Below are 15,454 nucleotides of genomic sequence, written 5' to 3' on the forward strand. Positions count from 1 at the left end.
TAGAACAGTGGGGAACAGTGGGAAAGTTTCTGGCAGTTACTGAAATCCTGGATTGGTGAATTGAAAACTGTTACTGTACTTGGCGGTGGATCAAAACTGTTTGAGTTTAAAGACCAGGAGCATAATGAACATAACATTAGAGAATGAATCAACGCTTGCCATGTTAAATGGGGGCACAGCAGAGATTGAATACCTTCCAAACGATGCTAGGTCACAAAGGGGTTCCCCACTCACATTAATCAAGTCCACAGGCTCCTGGTGGGGGGGCGGGGTGCTTTACAAAACAGCAACATGCAGAGTGACTTCAAAGAAATTGCACCTTGCTTCGTTACTGTGGCATCGCACTAAGAGCAAAGCGCCAGCCAGACCTCGCAGACTGATTGTCATTTGGCACCACAAGTATTAAAACGATGTATACACCAAGCAAAAGGGGAAAAAAAACAACCCTACAGGTGTAGAGAGCTACTGTAGTGATAAATGATTCCAGCGATATTCAGGGCCTGAAAATGCAACCTCTGCAAAGCTTTAAATATTCCCCCTCTCTGTAGCGAATCTCATTTGAGCCTCCTGCATTATTCCATCCAGACAAGCTCATTGTTGACCATTCAGTGTAAAGATGCAAGATTTTAGCTTGCAGCCTCCAAAGCCCTGATCTGGAGCTGCTCTTTACAGTGCATTGAAAGTGGCCAGCGTCCCCTTCTTGTGAGTCTCTTCTGTATCACAGAGCGTATTTTTCCTCTTAAGGTTAAAAATTGTCTTTTTTTAAAAATTGTAAATGATTTTAAAGCTTATGAAAAATGGAGACTAATAGCTCATAGCATAGGCAGATGCTGTGCAAGTTTCCTTTACCAAGCTCTGTCAAGAAGACACCCAAGTTCCCCCCCCCAACCCCGCCAGTGTCTTCCGCTGTTCCTAGTCTTCTGCCTGAGCAAAGAGAGCCCTTAATATGTTGTTTCTGTCATGTAGACAAATAGCCCCAGGAGACTTGTCTGAGGCTACCAAATTCAGCTGCAACCCAACTGAGATTTGAATCCCAGTGTCCAGAGATAGGCAATGCCCTACCTCTCCCTCTGCACCAATGCCGGGCACTTCTGAAAATTCCACCAGAGTTTATTTTCCTTCTGCTTCCCTGTCCATGTAAAATACCCAAATGTAAATTGTTAGGGAGGCTGACTTTAAACCATTCGAACATTAGGTGTAAGGTGTCGAAAACTGGAACCAAAAAACAGTGTTTAACATTTCTTGTGTATGCAAGGGCAACATTGTTCCCCAATTGCAAACAAATATTCACTCTTAAAATAATGGAAGGGGCGGGGAAGTGGGAATGTCATGTCCACAGGAAAAAGAGAACTGACGTTAACACAGTAGACAAGGGGATTAAGTACCACATAATTGACTCAGTTATAAATATTTATAACCATTATGTCTTGTAAAACATGCTCTGCCTATATCCATTATAAGTGTGCAGTACTTTTGACTCCAGCTGGGTATGGAAAATGTCAAAATACCTGTGATAAGCCAGGCAAGCTGAAGAAGGGTGGACTACAGTTGCAACTGAAACCCATCCTAAATGAAAGGATTTAATCCATCCATCCATCTCTCCCTAGCTGCCTGTCCATATGTCAACAGAATCTGACTCCTTCCCATCTCGTACCCTGCACGTCCGAATCTTACCACTTCGTCCACCCCAAAATTTCTAAGATCAGTTGTGTGTTGTCTGTCCAGGCCCACATCTCCCCTCTTGATTACTGTGACCTCCTCTTCCCCAGCCTCCCTCACACCCACGCTGCCCCTCTCTGGTCCATACAAAACAGAGCTGCTGAGACAATTGCTCATGGCCATTGCTCTGACCTCATCACATTGCATTTGAATCCCTCTGTTGCCTCTCTTTATTTTACTTGATCAAGCTCAATCTTCTTGTCCTCACACACAAGGTCCTTTGTAGCTCTTCTCCTCCCTAACTGTCCGTCTTGTCTGTAATACCGGCCTCCCTTGCTCCATCTGCATGCCTTCCATGCTCTTACAACCCCCCGCCTTCCCCCAGCACCTTCTTCCATCCCACCGCTTATACATGGAACACTTTTCCTCAGCTGATCCAAACAGCCATGCCTACGGCCAAATCTCTCCTAAGGACACAATTCTACTTCAAGGCCTGTAAGGGTATGTCTACACAGCAGCTAGACATCTCACAGGGTCCTAGAGCGAAGTCTACACAACAGTGAAACAGCCCTGCAGCCTGAGCCCAAGTTGGCTGGCACAGGCAAGACACGGGTTTTTCTTTGCCGTGTAGACACCCCCCCACACACCCAGAAATCAGGCAATTTAATGGTGCACTGTGTGGGCAGATAAGATGAGCTGGCACTTCAGTTATCATTTATGTTTTTAAAAGTTGCATATAAAATCAATTGTGTGCATATTTGGTTGCATCCCACTACCCACCTCAACTTCTGTACATCACTTGTTTTAGAATGTAAGCTGACAGGGGTAGTCAGTTATCTTTTGTCAAGGTTCAGATTTCTTGGTCAAGGTATAGTCAAGGTCCAGACTCCAGAGAAACATTTTTCACACAGCAATAACAATAAAGATAAGTAAATAAAAAGGTCCATTCAAAAGTATCCCGGGGGAGGGATAGCTCAGTGGTTTGAGCATTGGCCTGCTAAGCTCAGGGTTGTGAGTTCAATCCTTGAGGGGGCCACTTAGGGATCTGGGGCTAAAATTGGTCCTGCTAGTGAAGGCAGGGGGCTGGACTCAATGACCTTTCAAGGTCTCTTTCAGTTCTAGGAGATTGGTATATCTCCAATTATTTTTCTTTTTTTCATCTGGCGGTCCGGATTTGGCCCACGGTTCGCCTATTGATTGCCCTGAGGAGTGTGACTTGAGACAACACCCACCATAACTGGATTCTGATTCTGTTTGGAACCTCTGGGCACTAGTGTAATATTTAGTAGTAATAATTGTTTACAATGTGGTTTGGGTTACTCCGAAGCATCAAATGTCTAAATAGATACAGATATTTTTGTCATGATCCAAAATAGGTAGGAGTGACCTGGAAGAAACCATAAGTTTCTTCCTGAGTTTCTGTAAAAGGAGATATTGCTTCAGAAGTGAAACGGGAGAAATGAGATGAACAAGTTGACAGGAAAGGGAACCATTCTATTGTCCTTTTTTCTTTTTTTTTTCTTCTCCCCCTCGTCTTCCTTTCCTCTACCCTTCTGCTGCTGATACCCCAGTCTCAATTTTTCTGTATTTTTTTCAAATAAATTAACTAGTTCTATGCTTGGTCCCACCATACACTGGGATATAGTGCTCCCAGGGTGTGAACCTTCCACTGAAACAGTCACAGGTACAGTTTTTGTTTCTGATATTTCTCTTCAGAGGAATTCAGAGGGGTCACCATTGTGGAGCTGATTAAGAAAGAGGGAAGCACCCTTGGCTTAACTATATCCGGTGGCACAGACAAAGATGGAAAGCCAAGGGTCTCAAACCTGAGGCCAGGAGGGCTGGCAGCAAGGTGAGAAAATCTGTGTGGAAAGTGTTGTATGTGGATGTATTGAATACCTGATGGAATAAGGACAATTGAGTTGGCTTTGGATTATTTTTAATAGTACCATGAGATGTCAAGTTATTCATCTCATAAGAAAAGCCTGTTGTTCCATTTGGAGTTATTTCCTGTGAGCCATGCAATGATCACGAAACGACGTTTTAGAACAGGTTTTGGAATGATTAAACAAAACCAGTTTCTGTGGTTTCTCTCAATCCCATCAGTTACAAACATAAGTGGTTCCACAAAACCCAAGCAGTTTTATTTTTAAATGCATCTAAATAGTAGATTATATCCTGGCTAAGGGGAGTGAATACACTTAGCCTAATTCTGAACCAACTCGAACAGTGGGCTTAAAAATTTAACTCCAGCACTAACATTGTCATTGTAGGATACATGATCAGCTAGGCGACTGTGGAGCGGAGTGGGGGAGCAGACAGGGTGAAGGAGAGGAGAAAAGGAGGGGAAATAATAGAATAATTTTGCAGAGAGCAAGCAGAAAGAGGGGAAAAAAACAGAGCTTGTCTTGTTTGCTTGAACTTTTTCCAGATGTTGCACTTAACATTGGTCTCTTGTTTTCCCATGATAACCTCTCATAGTGGGGTGAGTGGCGTGGAGGGAAGTTGCAAACACGTATTTTTCATTTATTATTATTTGTCTGAATCTGAAGGCTTGCCCCTCGAAAAATAGTCGATGGGCACATTTTCCAGCCAAGTGGAAATATTTCCTATTCCTTTTGATAATACAGCTAAAATTGGTTAATCTTTGGTGGCATTGTTTTTACAAAATTCTCCAGTAGAGATGATGTCCCAGGCAGAGCATAATGGAGAATCTTATTGTTGCTGTTGTTTCTTTACAGAAGTGATCAGTTAAACGTTGGAGACTACATCAAGTCAGTGAATGGGATTAACCTGACTAAACTGCGGCATGATGAAATTATAAGCCTGTTGAAGAATGTAGGGGAAAGGGTGGTACTGGAGGTGGAGTATGAACTGCCCCCAGCTGGTGTGTGTCTCTAAGATAATGTTACTTTCTTTGCTTGACTGTCTCATTCTGTGATACAGATGGGATTTGTTTGTTATGCCCTTTACCAAAAAGGATGTTTAATGGGGCAGCATTATGTTCTGTCTTCATCTGTCTGTGAAACATTGGTAGAGGCTGCAGATCCACTCTTCAAGTGCAGTTAGTTCTCTCTCTGTTTCCAGTATAATGGGTGCCTGCTCATGCACACTGGCTGGAGATGGCTGATTAGATTTCTGTTGCCTTGCTGTGACTTGGCAGCAAATCCCTGATCTGCATCCCAACGCTACCCCTCTCTCTCTCTCTCTCTCTCCTTTTTTTTTCTTTTGTGTATCGTGGTTATAGGAAAGTATTCAGAACCCTAACTACCCAATTAGTACTCCTCTCTGCTTTCTCTGTTGAACTGTATTAAATGTTGTTTCTTCTGAACACTTCCATTTGCTACATGTCTTCAACAGGTAGGCTGAAAAACTGTTCTGTAGCTAGAGGGTCTTAAACCCAGAAGCAGATGGGTTTCTGTTACGTAAGGATTCTGTTACAAGGGTTGAAATTTTTTTGGCTTAATATTTATTATTGAGCACAGCAATAATGCACAAAAAAATTTTTTTTTTTTGGAAAACTCATTCATTGAGGCCTTTCCATCATAAGAATGATACTCTCAATATTGACGCCCATCCCCTGTGATTTCCCTTCCCGCCCCAACCCCCCCCCCCAAAAACCCCTAACTACCAAAAAAATAAAATCTTGAAACAAATCAACCTAAACCAGAAAGGAAAAGTAAATTAATAAAATTAATCCCTCATTCTACTGAGCATGCTCACCCTACATCTCTCTAAGGGCTTGGCTACACTTGTGAGTTACAGCGCAATAAAGGAGCCCCGGGCGCACTAGCTCACTCCCCGTCCACACTGGCAAGGCACGTAGAGTGCTCTGAATCTGCGGCGATAGCGCTGCTGGTACTCCACCTCGCCAAGTGGAATAACATTTGCTGCGCCCCTGCTGGAGGGCCGTGGCGCCAGTGTGAACGAGGTGTTGCATTACTGTGCTGTGATCAGCCTCCGGAAATGTCCCATAATCCCCTTAAGTCAATTGGCCACTCTTGTCATTGTGAAATTGGCTGCAGGAATGAGGAAAAGCCCTTTCAAAGCTCCGTTTCGGAGAAGCCTGCTCCAAGAAAAAGCAAACATTTACTGTTTGCTTTGAGTGAGTGGGGACGGGGAGGGGGATCTGAACTTACAAGACAACATGCTGACACGCTCTCAGTACCCCAAAAACCCACTCTCTCCTCCCCACATCACACAACACACTCCCCGTCACACTCCACCCCACCCCGTTTGAAAAGCATGTTGCAGTCACTTGCATGCTGGGATAGCTACCCATAATGCACCACTCCCAATGCCTGCTGCAAGTGCCACAAATGTGGCCACACCAGTGCGCTTGAAGCTATCAGTGTGGACAGACTCCAGCGCTTTCCCTACTGCGCTCTCCGAAGGCGGGTTTAACTCACTCACAGAGCTCTACATCTGCAAGTGTAGCCATGCCCTAAGCTAGTTGGGTAAAGAACCCAAAGTGAGGGAGAGTGGCAGGGAGCACCATTAATGGTAAAATGAATACACTCCTTAATGGCTGCGCATCAGAGAATGGACATTTTTGTTCTTCCTCATTCACTGTACTTTCTTGACCTTAAGTGGAGCAGTATATTCAGCATGAAGTTCCCCTAGGTTCAGTTTAAAGCATTCACTTCCATTTTTCCCCCTCTAAAAGTCAAAATATGGCGGGGGGATCCTCCTTGCTAAAAGGTTGGCTTAGGAATTTTTTTATTTTTTAGGTCAACAGTTGACTGTATTTGTGTTTTAATTAAAAACATCGAGAACTTTCTATCTCTGACTGAGGCTGCTGGCTTTTGAATGGCACAGAACACAGTGAAACTGGTTGAGATATGGTAGGGTTTCACTTCAGTGTCCAAGTATTAGTCTAGGCAGATTTGGGAAAATCTAGAATATAAATGCTGTATTTTAATGCTATTATTTCCTAGTCTTAAGAGGAAAAGACGCTTATGTTTGGGTTACAGGCATCTTTCTCCTTTTTTCCCTCCGCATATAGCACCGGAGAGCAGCTCTGGCATTATTCCAAAGACCATAGAGGTGTGCCTATACAAGGAGGGCAACAGTTATGGCTTCGTGCTAAGAGGTCAGTGACTTCTCAGAGGAGGATGGTACAGACTGGATGTGCAAAATGTTGGTTGGGGTGCCTCTGAGAATGCGGGAACGAAAGGGATGAGTGAAAATGAGTGTTGAAAATCTTGTATGAGAGACAAAACTGCCTTGAAGTACGTACTGACTAACCTTCAAGGACTGCTGGCTGACTATCGAGAGCCGTCTTTGCTCGCAAGCTTTGTCAGCTATTAAATGAAAAATGTCCCTTGTCCCTCAACACCCCTATTAAGACAATAAGGGTGTGCAGCTCTAGAGATTAGTTACTGATGGCTTTTCTGGTTTTGTTCTAGGGGGAGCCCATGAAGATTGGCACAAATCCAGACCATTAGTACTCACCTACGTAAGGCCAGGTGGCCCTGCAGACAGGTAATGCTCAGGTTTTATCTCCTTTCGCAATTGAGGTTAACAAAATGTATGCACAGCTCTAACCAGACTTCAGGATATAAAAGCCCGTGGCCCATCTCATCTGTCTCCCCTGGGTATTTAATTACGGCTTTCAATGTAGAGGTCTTGTGAAGTTGTAGCCGTAGGATGGCTATCTTGGTTTCCTGTAGGGATGTCTGTTATGCCTAGGAGTACCTCTTCCAAAATGATCCCTTAATTAGCTGAATGTAAATCTCTCAAGGACCACCATTGCTATGATAGAGAGTAATATATTAAGGGGTCTGAGGCAGGATCTTTAGTCTCATACTGCTAAATAAACACAATGGACATCAGACTATAAATACCCTAAACTAGTGTCCAGGGGAATGTTCAGATCATGTTTGATCAAGAATTGTACTGAATTCTGCCTCTGGCTTCCTGCAGGGAAGGGTCCTTGAAAATTGGGGACAGGCTGCTGAGTGTTGATGGGATTCCCCTTCACAGCGTAACTCATGCCGATGCGCTGAATATCCTGCGTCAGTGCAGCCAGGAGGCGCTCTTCCAGATTGAGTATGATGTCACCATTATGGGTAAGGACAAGCAAATTGAGGGCGCTGAAAGAGTTGCTCTGGGATGGACTTTTCAACGGGTGCCTGGGAGGTTGAGTACTTGATCTTAGGGGTTATGCCAGCTGCGTTAGTTGATTTCTGTGGGAAATCACTGAGTAAGGTACTTCTCAACATAGGAAAGGCAGACTCTGGCCCGTGGTTGGTAGAGCTCTGAGTAGGTTTAGATGATAAAGGGGTTGGAATACCTGGAACTGCTGATGCTCTGTTTTCATCAGTGGTGGCAACAGTGGCTCATTTTATGAGAGGAAATAGTGTAGACAAGGCCACAGACAGGAAGTCCCAGGGGCTGGGACTGAAGAGGTACAGAAAGAGGGGCTGTATGGCTGTGCAGCAAATGCCTGTAGTAAATCTGGGCAGGAGACTGACTAATTGACTAATGGATACTGGACATGGACATATTTTGGTTTGGGAGCTTGAATGTGTCTGTTGGGAGAGGTTCAGTTTCATGGTTTTAGTTCAGATCAAATTATAATAGAAATAGTAGGAGGTCAATGGAAACTCCCAATTAAAGAACACCTGCTAGAAAAGAACAGAGGATGAGGAGGTATTTCTAAACAATTTCCTTGAGGGTCTGAGTTTCAGATCATGGGGGAGGGGTTGGAATTAGCTGCTGTATAACAACTTAGAGCTGCTCTGTAACACACATGTTACTGCAGCGAGCATAGTTAATGAGTTTAAAGTTACCAGAGCCCAAAGCTGTGTTGGCTACGAAGCCCAGTGAGCTGTGGTTAGATTCTGGTGCCATGTACAAGTCACAATTATTTCTGGAGCCTTTTCTGCCAACACCATGTACCAGGTCAGCATGTCTGGAGCCAGAAAGAGAAGAGGCTAATGAGGTCAGATTGTTTCCTGATTTGCCAGCAAGGTAGGAAATCAAAGGTGGCTGCAGTCCAGAGAGCATTAATGAGTTTCTCAAGGAGAAAAGGATTAGAGGGCTAAAGAGCTGTTTTCCCAGTTGAAATCTTTTGAGAGCTTTGCACACTGTGTTTTGGGTCATAAGAAAATGTCTCCAGAATTATTCACTCATTAGACAAAGAAACAAAATGTCAGAGGGTTTTTTTTCTTGGTTCCCTCCCACACACACTTTCTTAAAATCTCTCTTTTCCCCATTCCTGTTTCTCTTGCTTCCAACAAAGTCTCCTCACCAATAAATACAGTCCACAATCGCTCCTCGAGAGAGACCCGGGACTGGAATAGCCAGGGGTGTTGGAAGGCATCTCTACTCTGACTTGCATTGGCAGAGGTGTGTGAAGGAAGCTCGCCCAGTAGTTACCTGCCCTCTGCCCATGTTTCAAATGCAGTCTCACTTTCATAGTTTATCTATCGCCACAAGGTTTTTGAGCCCCGTAACAGGGTGGCATGCCCCTTTAAAGGCCAGATGCCTGGAGCCAGCCAGCCCAGGTCATTAATCAGATATGGCTACAAAAGCTCCTTATAAAGAGCTGCAGCAAATGGCTGGGGAAAGGATTGTCTGCAGAGAGAATCTGCAGGCAGACCCTTGAGCGGGGGAAAAACTCCAGGAAGGAAGGCTCAGGGGAGCAGCCCTGTGGCCACTGTCCTGTGTAAGGGTCAGAGAATTGAGCGTGAAGAAAGCCAAGGGCCTGCAGATGGCAGAAGAGACATTTGCTAATGATCTCTTTGAGTGCTTCGGTGAGGGAAGGCCAAAGGAAGCACCTTGTGTGCTGTCCTGAAGAAGAGCTAGGGAGTAGAGAGAACACCCGGGAGGCACAGGACTTGTATTAAGCCCAGAGTGGGTGGACATTGTTATTGCCTTCTTTGAAGAAAGACTGAAGAAGAGTCAAGAGTGGAAAAAATGTGGCAGACTCTGAGGTGTTTTGAGTTGCATTAATCAGAGTGTAGTGGATTACCCCATGACAAGGGTCCTCAACCCAAGAAAGTGGTATTTCAGGAGCATAGGATTGACACTAGGAAGGACGGGAAACTGAGACTAGGTACCTGTGGGGCACCTTCCAGGCATGAGGGGGAACCAGAGAGAGGCCTGACATGGAATAAGTCCTTTCCACTGTTTCTGTGGTGGTATTTATCGCTCTAGTTTATTTGTAGTTTTCTGAATACTAACAGTTCCAGAAATCTCAGTAGGGAAGATCCACTCTCTTTATTAGTTGTTGCTATTTTTCAGCTGTCTGTTGGACAATCAGGTGGACTGGATTAAGGAACGTTCTGCAGAATGGAATGCTTGTGTAAAGCTTCATGACTCCAAGAGTCTGTGCAAATGCAAACAGCTAATGGTGGGTGAGAAGCAGGCTTTTAAAGATACATCTGTGGTTCATATTTTGTATAGGGTTGATGGTTTTAAAACCTGACTTAGTCACATTAAGGGTACGTCTTCACTACCGCCATATCGGCGGGTAGCAATCGATTTCTCGGAGTTCGATATATCACGTCTCATCTAGACGCGATATATCGAACTCCGAACGCTTTCCCGTCGACTCCGGAACTCCACCACCGCGAACGGTGGTGGCGGAGTCGACGGGGGAGCCGCGGACGTCGATCCCGCGCCGTGAGGACGGGTAAGTAATTCAAACTAAGGTACTTCGACTTCAGCTACGCTATTCGCGTAGCTGAAGTTGCGTACTTTAGATCGAACCCCCCCTAGTGTAGACCAGGCCTAAGAGAGATCAGTTCAAGTCTCTTGCATTTCTTCATAACTTGACAACTAGGGTTGAAGGAGCATAGAATAGTGGTCTGACTTTGTACAGCCAATCTTAGCCGTGTGTGTGTGTATACACACACACACACACACACACACACACACACACACCCCTAAGATTGGCTGTACGATATATATATAGCGGTCTGACTTTGTACAGCCAATATATATATATATAGTGGTCTGACTTTGTACAGCCAATCTTAGCCGTGTGTGTGTGTACACACACACACACACACACGGCTAAGATTGGCTGTACAAAGTCAGACCACTATTCTATGTTCCTTCAACCCTAGGTCAGACCACTATTCTATGCTCCTTCAACCATATATATCCATATATATATATATATGGACAGTTTCTCCATAAAGGACAGTTTCTCCATAAAGAGTTTATTTCTAATCCCGTGGAAGTGGAATCATGATGTACTTTCTTTGCTTTCGTTGTCTGAGACTGGAAGGACAGAGCTTTTATTTATTTATTTATTTGTTTATTATGGGAAGCACAAAAATATGACTTCTTATTTTAAATGTTGTGGTCTAAAGAGGACGGTTCACCAGCCTTCCACAAGGGAAGTGGGGTAGGAGGAAGGTGTGAGACATCAAAATAGCAGCTAATATGCGAGCGAGCTCCCCCTGCCACTAGTCGTGTGGATAGTAATGTTTGTTCCTTTGTTTTTGGTTGCTTCTCAGCATCATTGAACATAAGGTGAAATTATTTTAACTCTCTTTATTACCGTAATCCAAATACAGGAGGAGAGATGATGCTATTTCTAAGCTTCTGTCCGTTGGGCAAATTCATTTTTGATTGGATAGTGTTTTACATTTTGAGGTGGGGCAGAGAAACCATTAGAAGTCCCCTCTCTTCTGCTCTCTGTGAAGGCAACAGTCTCCCCACAGGAGGTGCATGTTTATAAATGTGCAACCAATGTGCTGTGAGGAACTTCTGTCTACAGAGCTGGCAAGGCTGCCTGTGGCTCGGCAGATGCTGGCTTCGCCCCCTGAAGCAGGATGGAGCATTTTTAGTTATACTGATTTAAAGTGAATTAAAAATGAGTCTTTAATTGTCCCTCTGTGGTTTTTCCTTAATTTAGTTTTTACAGTTCCTTGCTTTATCACTTGTTCCTCTCACACTGGTTTAACTCTTCCTGAGATTGTTTTGGTCTGAAAGGAGAAATAACCTTAATTCTTTCAGACAGAGGGAAAGTGTGTGTTGGGAGTGTGGATTTCCTCCCTCCCCCCATTCAACTGTTAGTTCCTAGTTTGCTCCTGAAGTAGGATACATGGACCTCCACAGGGCCAGAATGAACATTGGCAAATTAATAATTTGTACAGATTGTATTCTCCATCTGAGGACATCAAAACCCCTTCAAACATTCAATTAAATAGTCCCCATTTTTCAGCTGGGAAACATAAGACAGAGAGCAGCTGAGTGACTAGTCCAAGGCCCTACAGCTTATTGGTGACAGAGCTAGGAATAGACCCCAGAGCTTCTCACACATGGGCATTGCTCTAACCACTAGGCTTAGCACTCTCCAGTTGAGATGGCAGGAAGAAGCTGAAGTGCCTTGGGTACTTCCTGATACTTCACTGGGGCCATGGAGACCCATTTGCCTGGAGCAGTGAAGCAAATGAACTTGGACACTGATGAGCTATCTGGGAAAATGTAAAATATAACTAGTGTTGAGGACTGACCGCTGTGGAGTGCAGGTATTGTTTTGATTACTGTCCTTCATAGGAGCCCGGTCAGTAGAAGGTGCTGAGGGGATCTTCTGAATCATAGCGTTTCCCAGATGCACAGGCAGTTTGTGTTGCTGGTCAGCACTGCCCACTTTTGAGAGCAGCTGGGCTCCATGCAGCTCTTCCAAACGCAAGGGAGATTGCAGTAGAGTTCCGTTGCCACAGGACTTTCCCACCTCAGCAGATGTTTCACGTGGAGGAGGGAAAATTGGCGGGGACTATGCGCCAAGGTTTTTCACCAGTGGAAACCTGGGTGGAACTGGGCCACATGGTGTGCTCTTTTAACTGGTGCTTTCATTGCTCTTACTTGAGATTTTTCAAAGCCACCTAAGGAGTTAAATTGGACTCCCATTAAAATGAATAGGAATTCAGAGTCCAAATCCTGACGGCAGCTTTGAAAGTCTTTGCCCTGGTATTTACTGTAGCATTTATCTAGCAGCAGCAGTAGCAAACATTTTCCTGTGTCAACATTATATTTCATGGGCTCTTCTAAAGCAATATGCAGCATTTAAATAGTGACTTTGTAAACAAGCCGTATCTGCTGCTGCACAGGGCTGAAGGCTTTTAAGATTGACTCACTGTTTGGGGAAGCTATCTGCTGGAGAGGATGAATGGACTAGAGGGTTGCTGTGTTCTCTACCCTCTCTCCCTTCCCAGCTGCCTACCAGCCCACTAACATTAGCTGGAGACTATAGTTCTGTATGACTCTCCTGGTGAGAAAGCAGAGAGAGACTAATGTCCTGCAGCATTAAATGAACTCCAGGTCTTCAGCGGCAATTCGGCAGCAGGGGGGTCCTTCCACCCCGGGACCCGCCACCAAAGTGCCCCGAAGACCCGCGGCGGGGGGTCCTTCCACCCCGGGACCCACTGCCGAAGTGCCGGGTCTTCGGCGGGAATTGGGCGGCAGGGGCCCCCCGTCGCCAAAGACCCCAGGCCCCCTGAATCCTCTGGGCATCCCTGGTTGACTGCTCTGCATGAGCTGAGTAGTGGCAGTATCTGTCTGGCCTTCAGGGGTGACCCATGAAACTGTGTAAACTTACATGAACTCTGAGAACCGAATGAATTTACAGCTGACTTAGTGTCAGTATGCAGGAACCTCTGTATGGAGGTGCATTTTCAGCATGGGATATGCCTTTTCTCCCTGCTCTCCTCACGGTGCATGCTTGGCTGCCAAAGCATCTATCCAGAGGGAGTTTAACAAAACTGGGAGGGGATCGAGAGCTACGTGCAAAACAGAGAAGAAATGCTGTAGTGCCTCCTATGTATGTGATTGAGGACAAGGGTCTTAAAATGCAGCCACAAAACCCACCTGTGGGGCTAGTTGGCTGACAAGTTCTTCCTGTACTTGTGAAACATTTGTCTTGGCAGACTGAACTGAACCAAGAGGACACTGATTCCATAGCATCCATGAACTCATCCCATGAGTAGCCTGTCAGCTGGCAGCCAGTTATCAAAACTGGGTGTGCGTGCGCACAGCCTGCTGTGGTCTGACTTGGGATGCTTCTCCTCCAGGTTGACAGGGAGATGGATTCATTGTACCTAAACAACCTTGATAGTGTTTAATGCTTTGTTTTTGCGGAAGAAAATTAGGGTTTAAGAGATTGTTGGGAACAACCTAAAGGATCAGGCAGCTCTTAGAAGCTAGTGCTGGGCAGCCCTTGACCGGGTCGGGGGTTGGGTTCAGTATGGACAAGCGTGGGAAGGATTTGGCAGCATTTGTGAACTGTTAACGCCTCTTTGAATCAGCTTGAAGCCTCACCAAGGGCCTTTCTCCTGGTATACTTGAACCTGTGCTGAAATTCATAAGGCCCTGATTCAACTCCTCATGAAGTCAATAGGAGCATTTCCATTCATTTCAGTGGCAGTTGTATCAGGCCGTAAACACAGGTGTTTATGACAAAGGTTGAGGTGTTAGGGATTCGTTTGGGTGTTATCCAGGCCAATAAGGTGCTGTGTCAGTACCTGCCCTGTATCCCTGAGTGCTTCTGTGCTGTGCAGCTTTGGCTCAGCAACCTGCTCACAGCTGCAGTGGCCTCACCCTGGCTTCCCCCAGCCTGGTTACTCCTTGCAGGGTGACACCAATAGCCCTTCCACTCCCGAGTCTCTCCCAAACCGTCTCCCCTGCACTGTCCAGTCCCTCTAGCTGGATTGTCACAGAAGTTATGAAGCTCACTGCCAACAAAGAGACAGAACACACATCAACCTGGTAGTTTTAGCTGAGGACTTCATCCTTCAGCTGAACACACAGCACTGCGATGGTTTAGTAATAAAACACAAGTCAGTTTATTAATAAAGAGCAGAGATTAATGTGAGAAGTAAAACCAGAAGAGACAGCCACAGGTACAAGTAAAACAAAACAAAACATGTGGTGTTCTGGCTAAAACTTAACTTCAGCAAGTTACAGTCTTTGTCTAAGCAGGTTTCTCACCTATAGTTGGGCCCCAGAGATTTTAATCCCTTTGGGTGAAGGATCTGCCTTTCTCAGAATACAAGAGTTCTGGCCTCTTGTGTCCCACAAGTTATGGATGCCAAAATGCCTTTCTGATTCTGCTTGTGTTTCCTAAAGTCTATTGTCTCTGTTTCAAGAGTCAGGAAGGCTTTCTGGGGTGGCTTCAACCCCCATCATAATAGTTAAGCGGTCTTCCTGCCCCACCCCCTGCTCATTTAGCTTGATGGCTTCGTTTGCCTTTTATGTAGATGTACGTTGCATTGTCCTCGGCGGTACTACCTGGCTCAATTTACCTTGGAGACACTGGAAACCAGGCAAAACAAAATTCTTTCCTCTAGGAGAGGCTGGGCTTAGGCGCTGCTTTCCAAACACCTGTTAAGAGCATATTTCCAGCACACACCTTTATGCACTGCCCGTGCATCCATCATACAATTAATATTAATGTCCCGTGTGTTACCAATTTGCATGCGATACCTCACATGACACCTTTTAGACACTGATTGTGACAGCAGTGAGCAGGGGCAATGAGTGTGTCAGCCGGATGTGGATTATGGTATGCTGTGCCCTCTGCCATTTGGCATGGAGGGATTCCCTGGATCACAATTGGATCATTTCAGATTTGCTTCTAGAGAGAGGGGAAAGTGTGAGGGTAGAGAATTTTTCCCCAAGCTGGCACACCCATTCCTATCAGGAGATGGATGATTTTTTTTGCCCAAAACAGGGAATTGGGGGTCAGAAGGCTTCTACTAGTCACATCTTTGCTACCAATTGACTCACTGTGTGTCCTTGCGTAAGTCGCTTATCTCAATGTCTTTGTTTCCCCATC

The 15,454-nt window shown here is 45.2% G+C and overlaps 1 protein-coding gene across 9 annotated transcripts in view; it reads left to right on the plus strand.

The window, feature by feature from the left end:
* Positions 1–15,454, plus strand: part of GRIP2 (glutamate receptor interacting protein 2) — a 498,925-nt gene that overhangs the window by 419,312 nt on the left and 64,159 nt on the right. For 8 of the 9 annotated variants that reach the window (XM_045023870.1, XM_045023871.1, XM_045023869.1 and 5 more), the window contains exons 3-7: positions 3,376–3,511; positions 4,401–4,546; positions 6,665–6,751; positions 7,068–7,143; positions 7,585–7,730. In XM_045023870.1, the coding sequence (XP_044879805.1) occupies positions 3,376–3,511; positions 4,401–4,546; positions 6,665–6,751; positions 7,068–7,143; positions 7,585–7,730 (591 nt within the window). The remainder of the gene's footprint in view (positions 1–3,375; positions 3,512–4,400; positions 4,547–6,664; positions 6,752–7,067; positions 7,144–7,584; positions 7,731–15,454) is intronic. The other variant, XM_045023877.1, reaches the window with a different exon arrangement.

The sequence above is a fragment of the Mauremys mutica genome, chromosome 7, assembly GCF_020497125.1.
Source record: "Mauremys mutica isolate MM-2020 ecotype Southern chromosome 7, ASM2049712v1, whole genome shotgun sequence".
Taxonomy (NCBI): Eukaryota; Metazoa; Chordata; order Testudines; family Geoemydidae; genus Mauremys; species Mauremys mutica.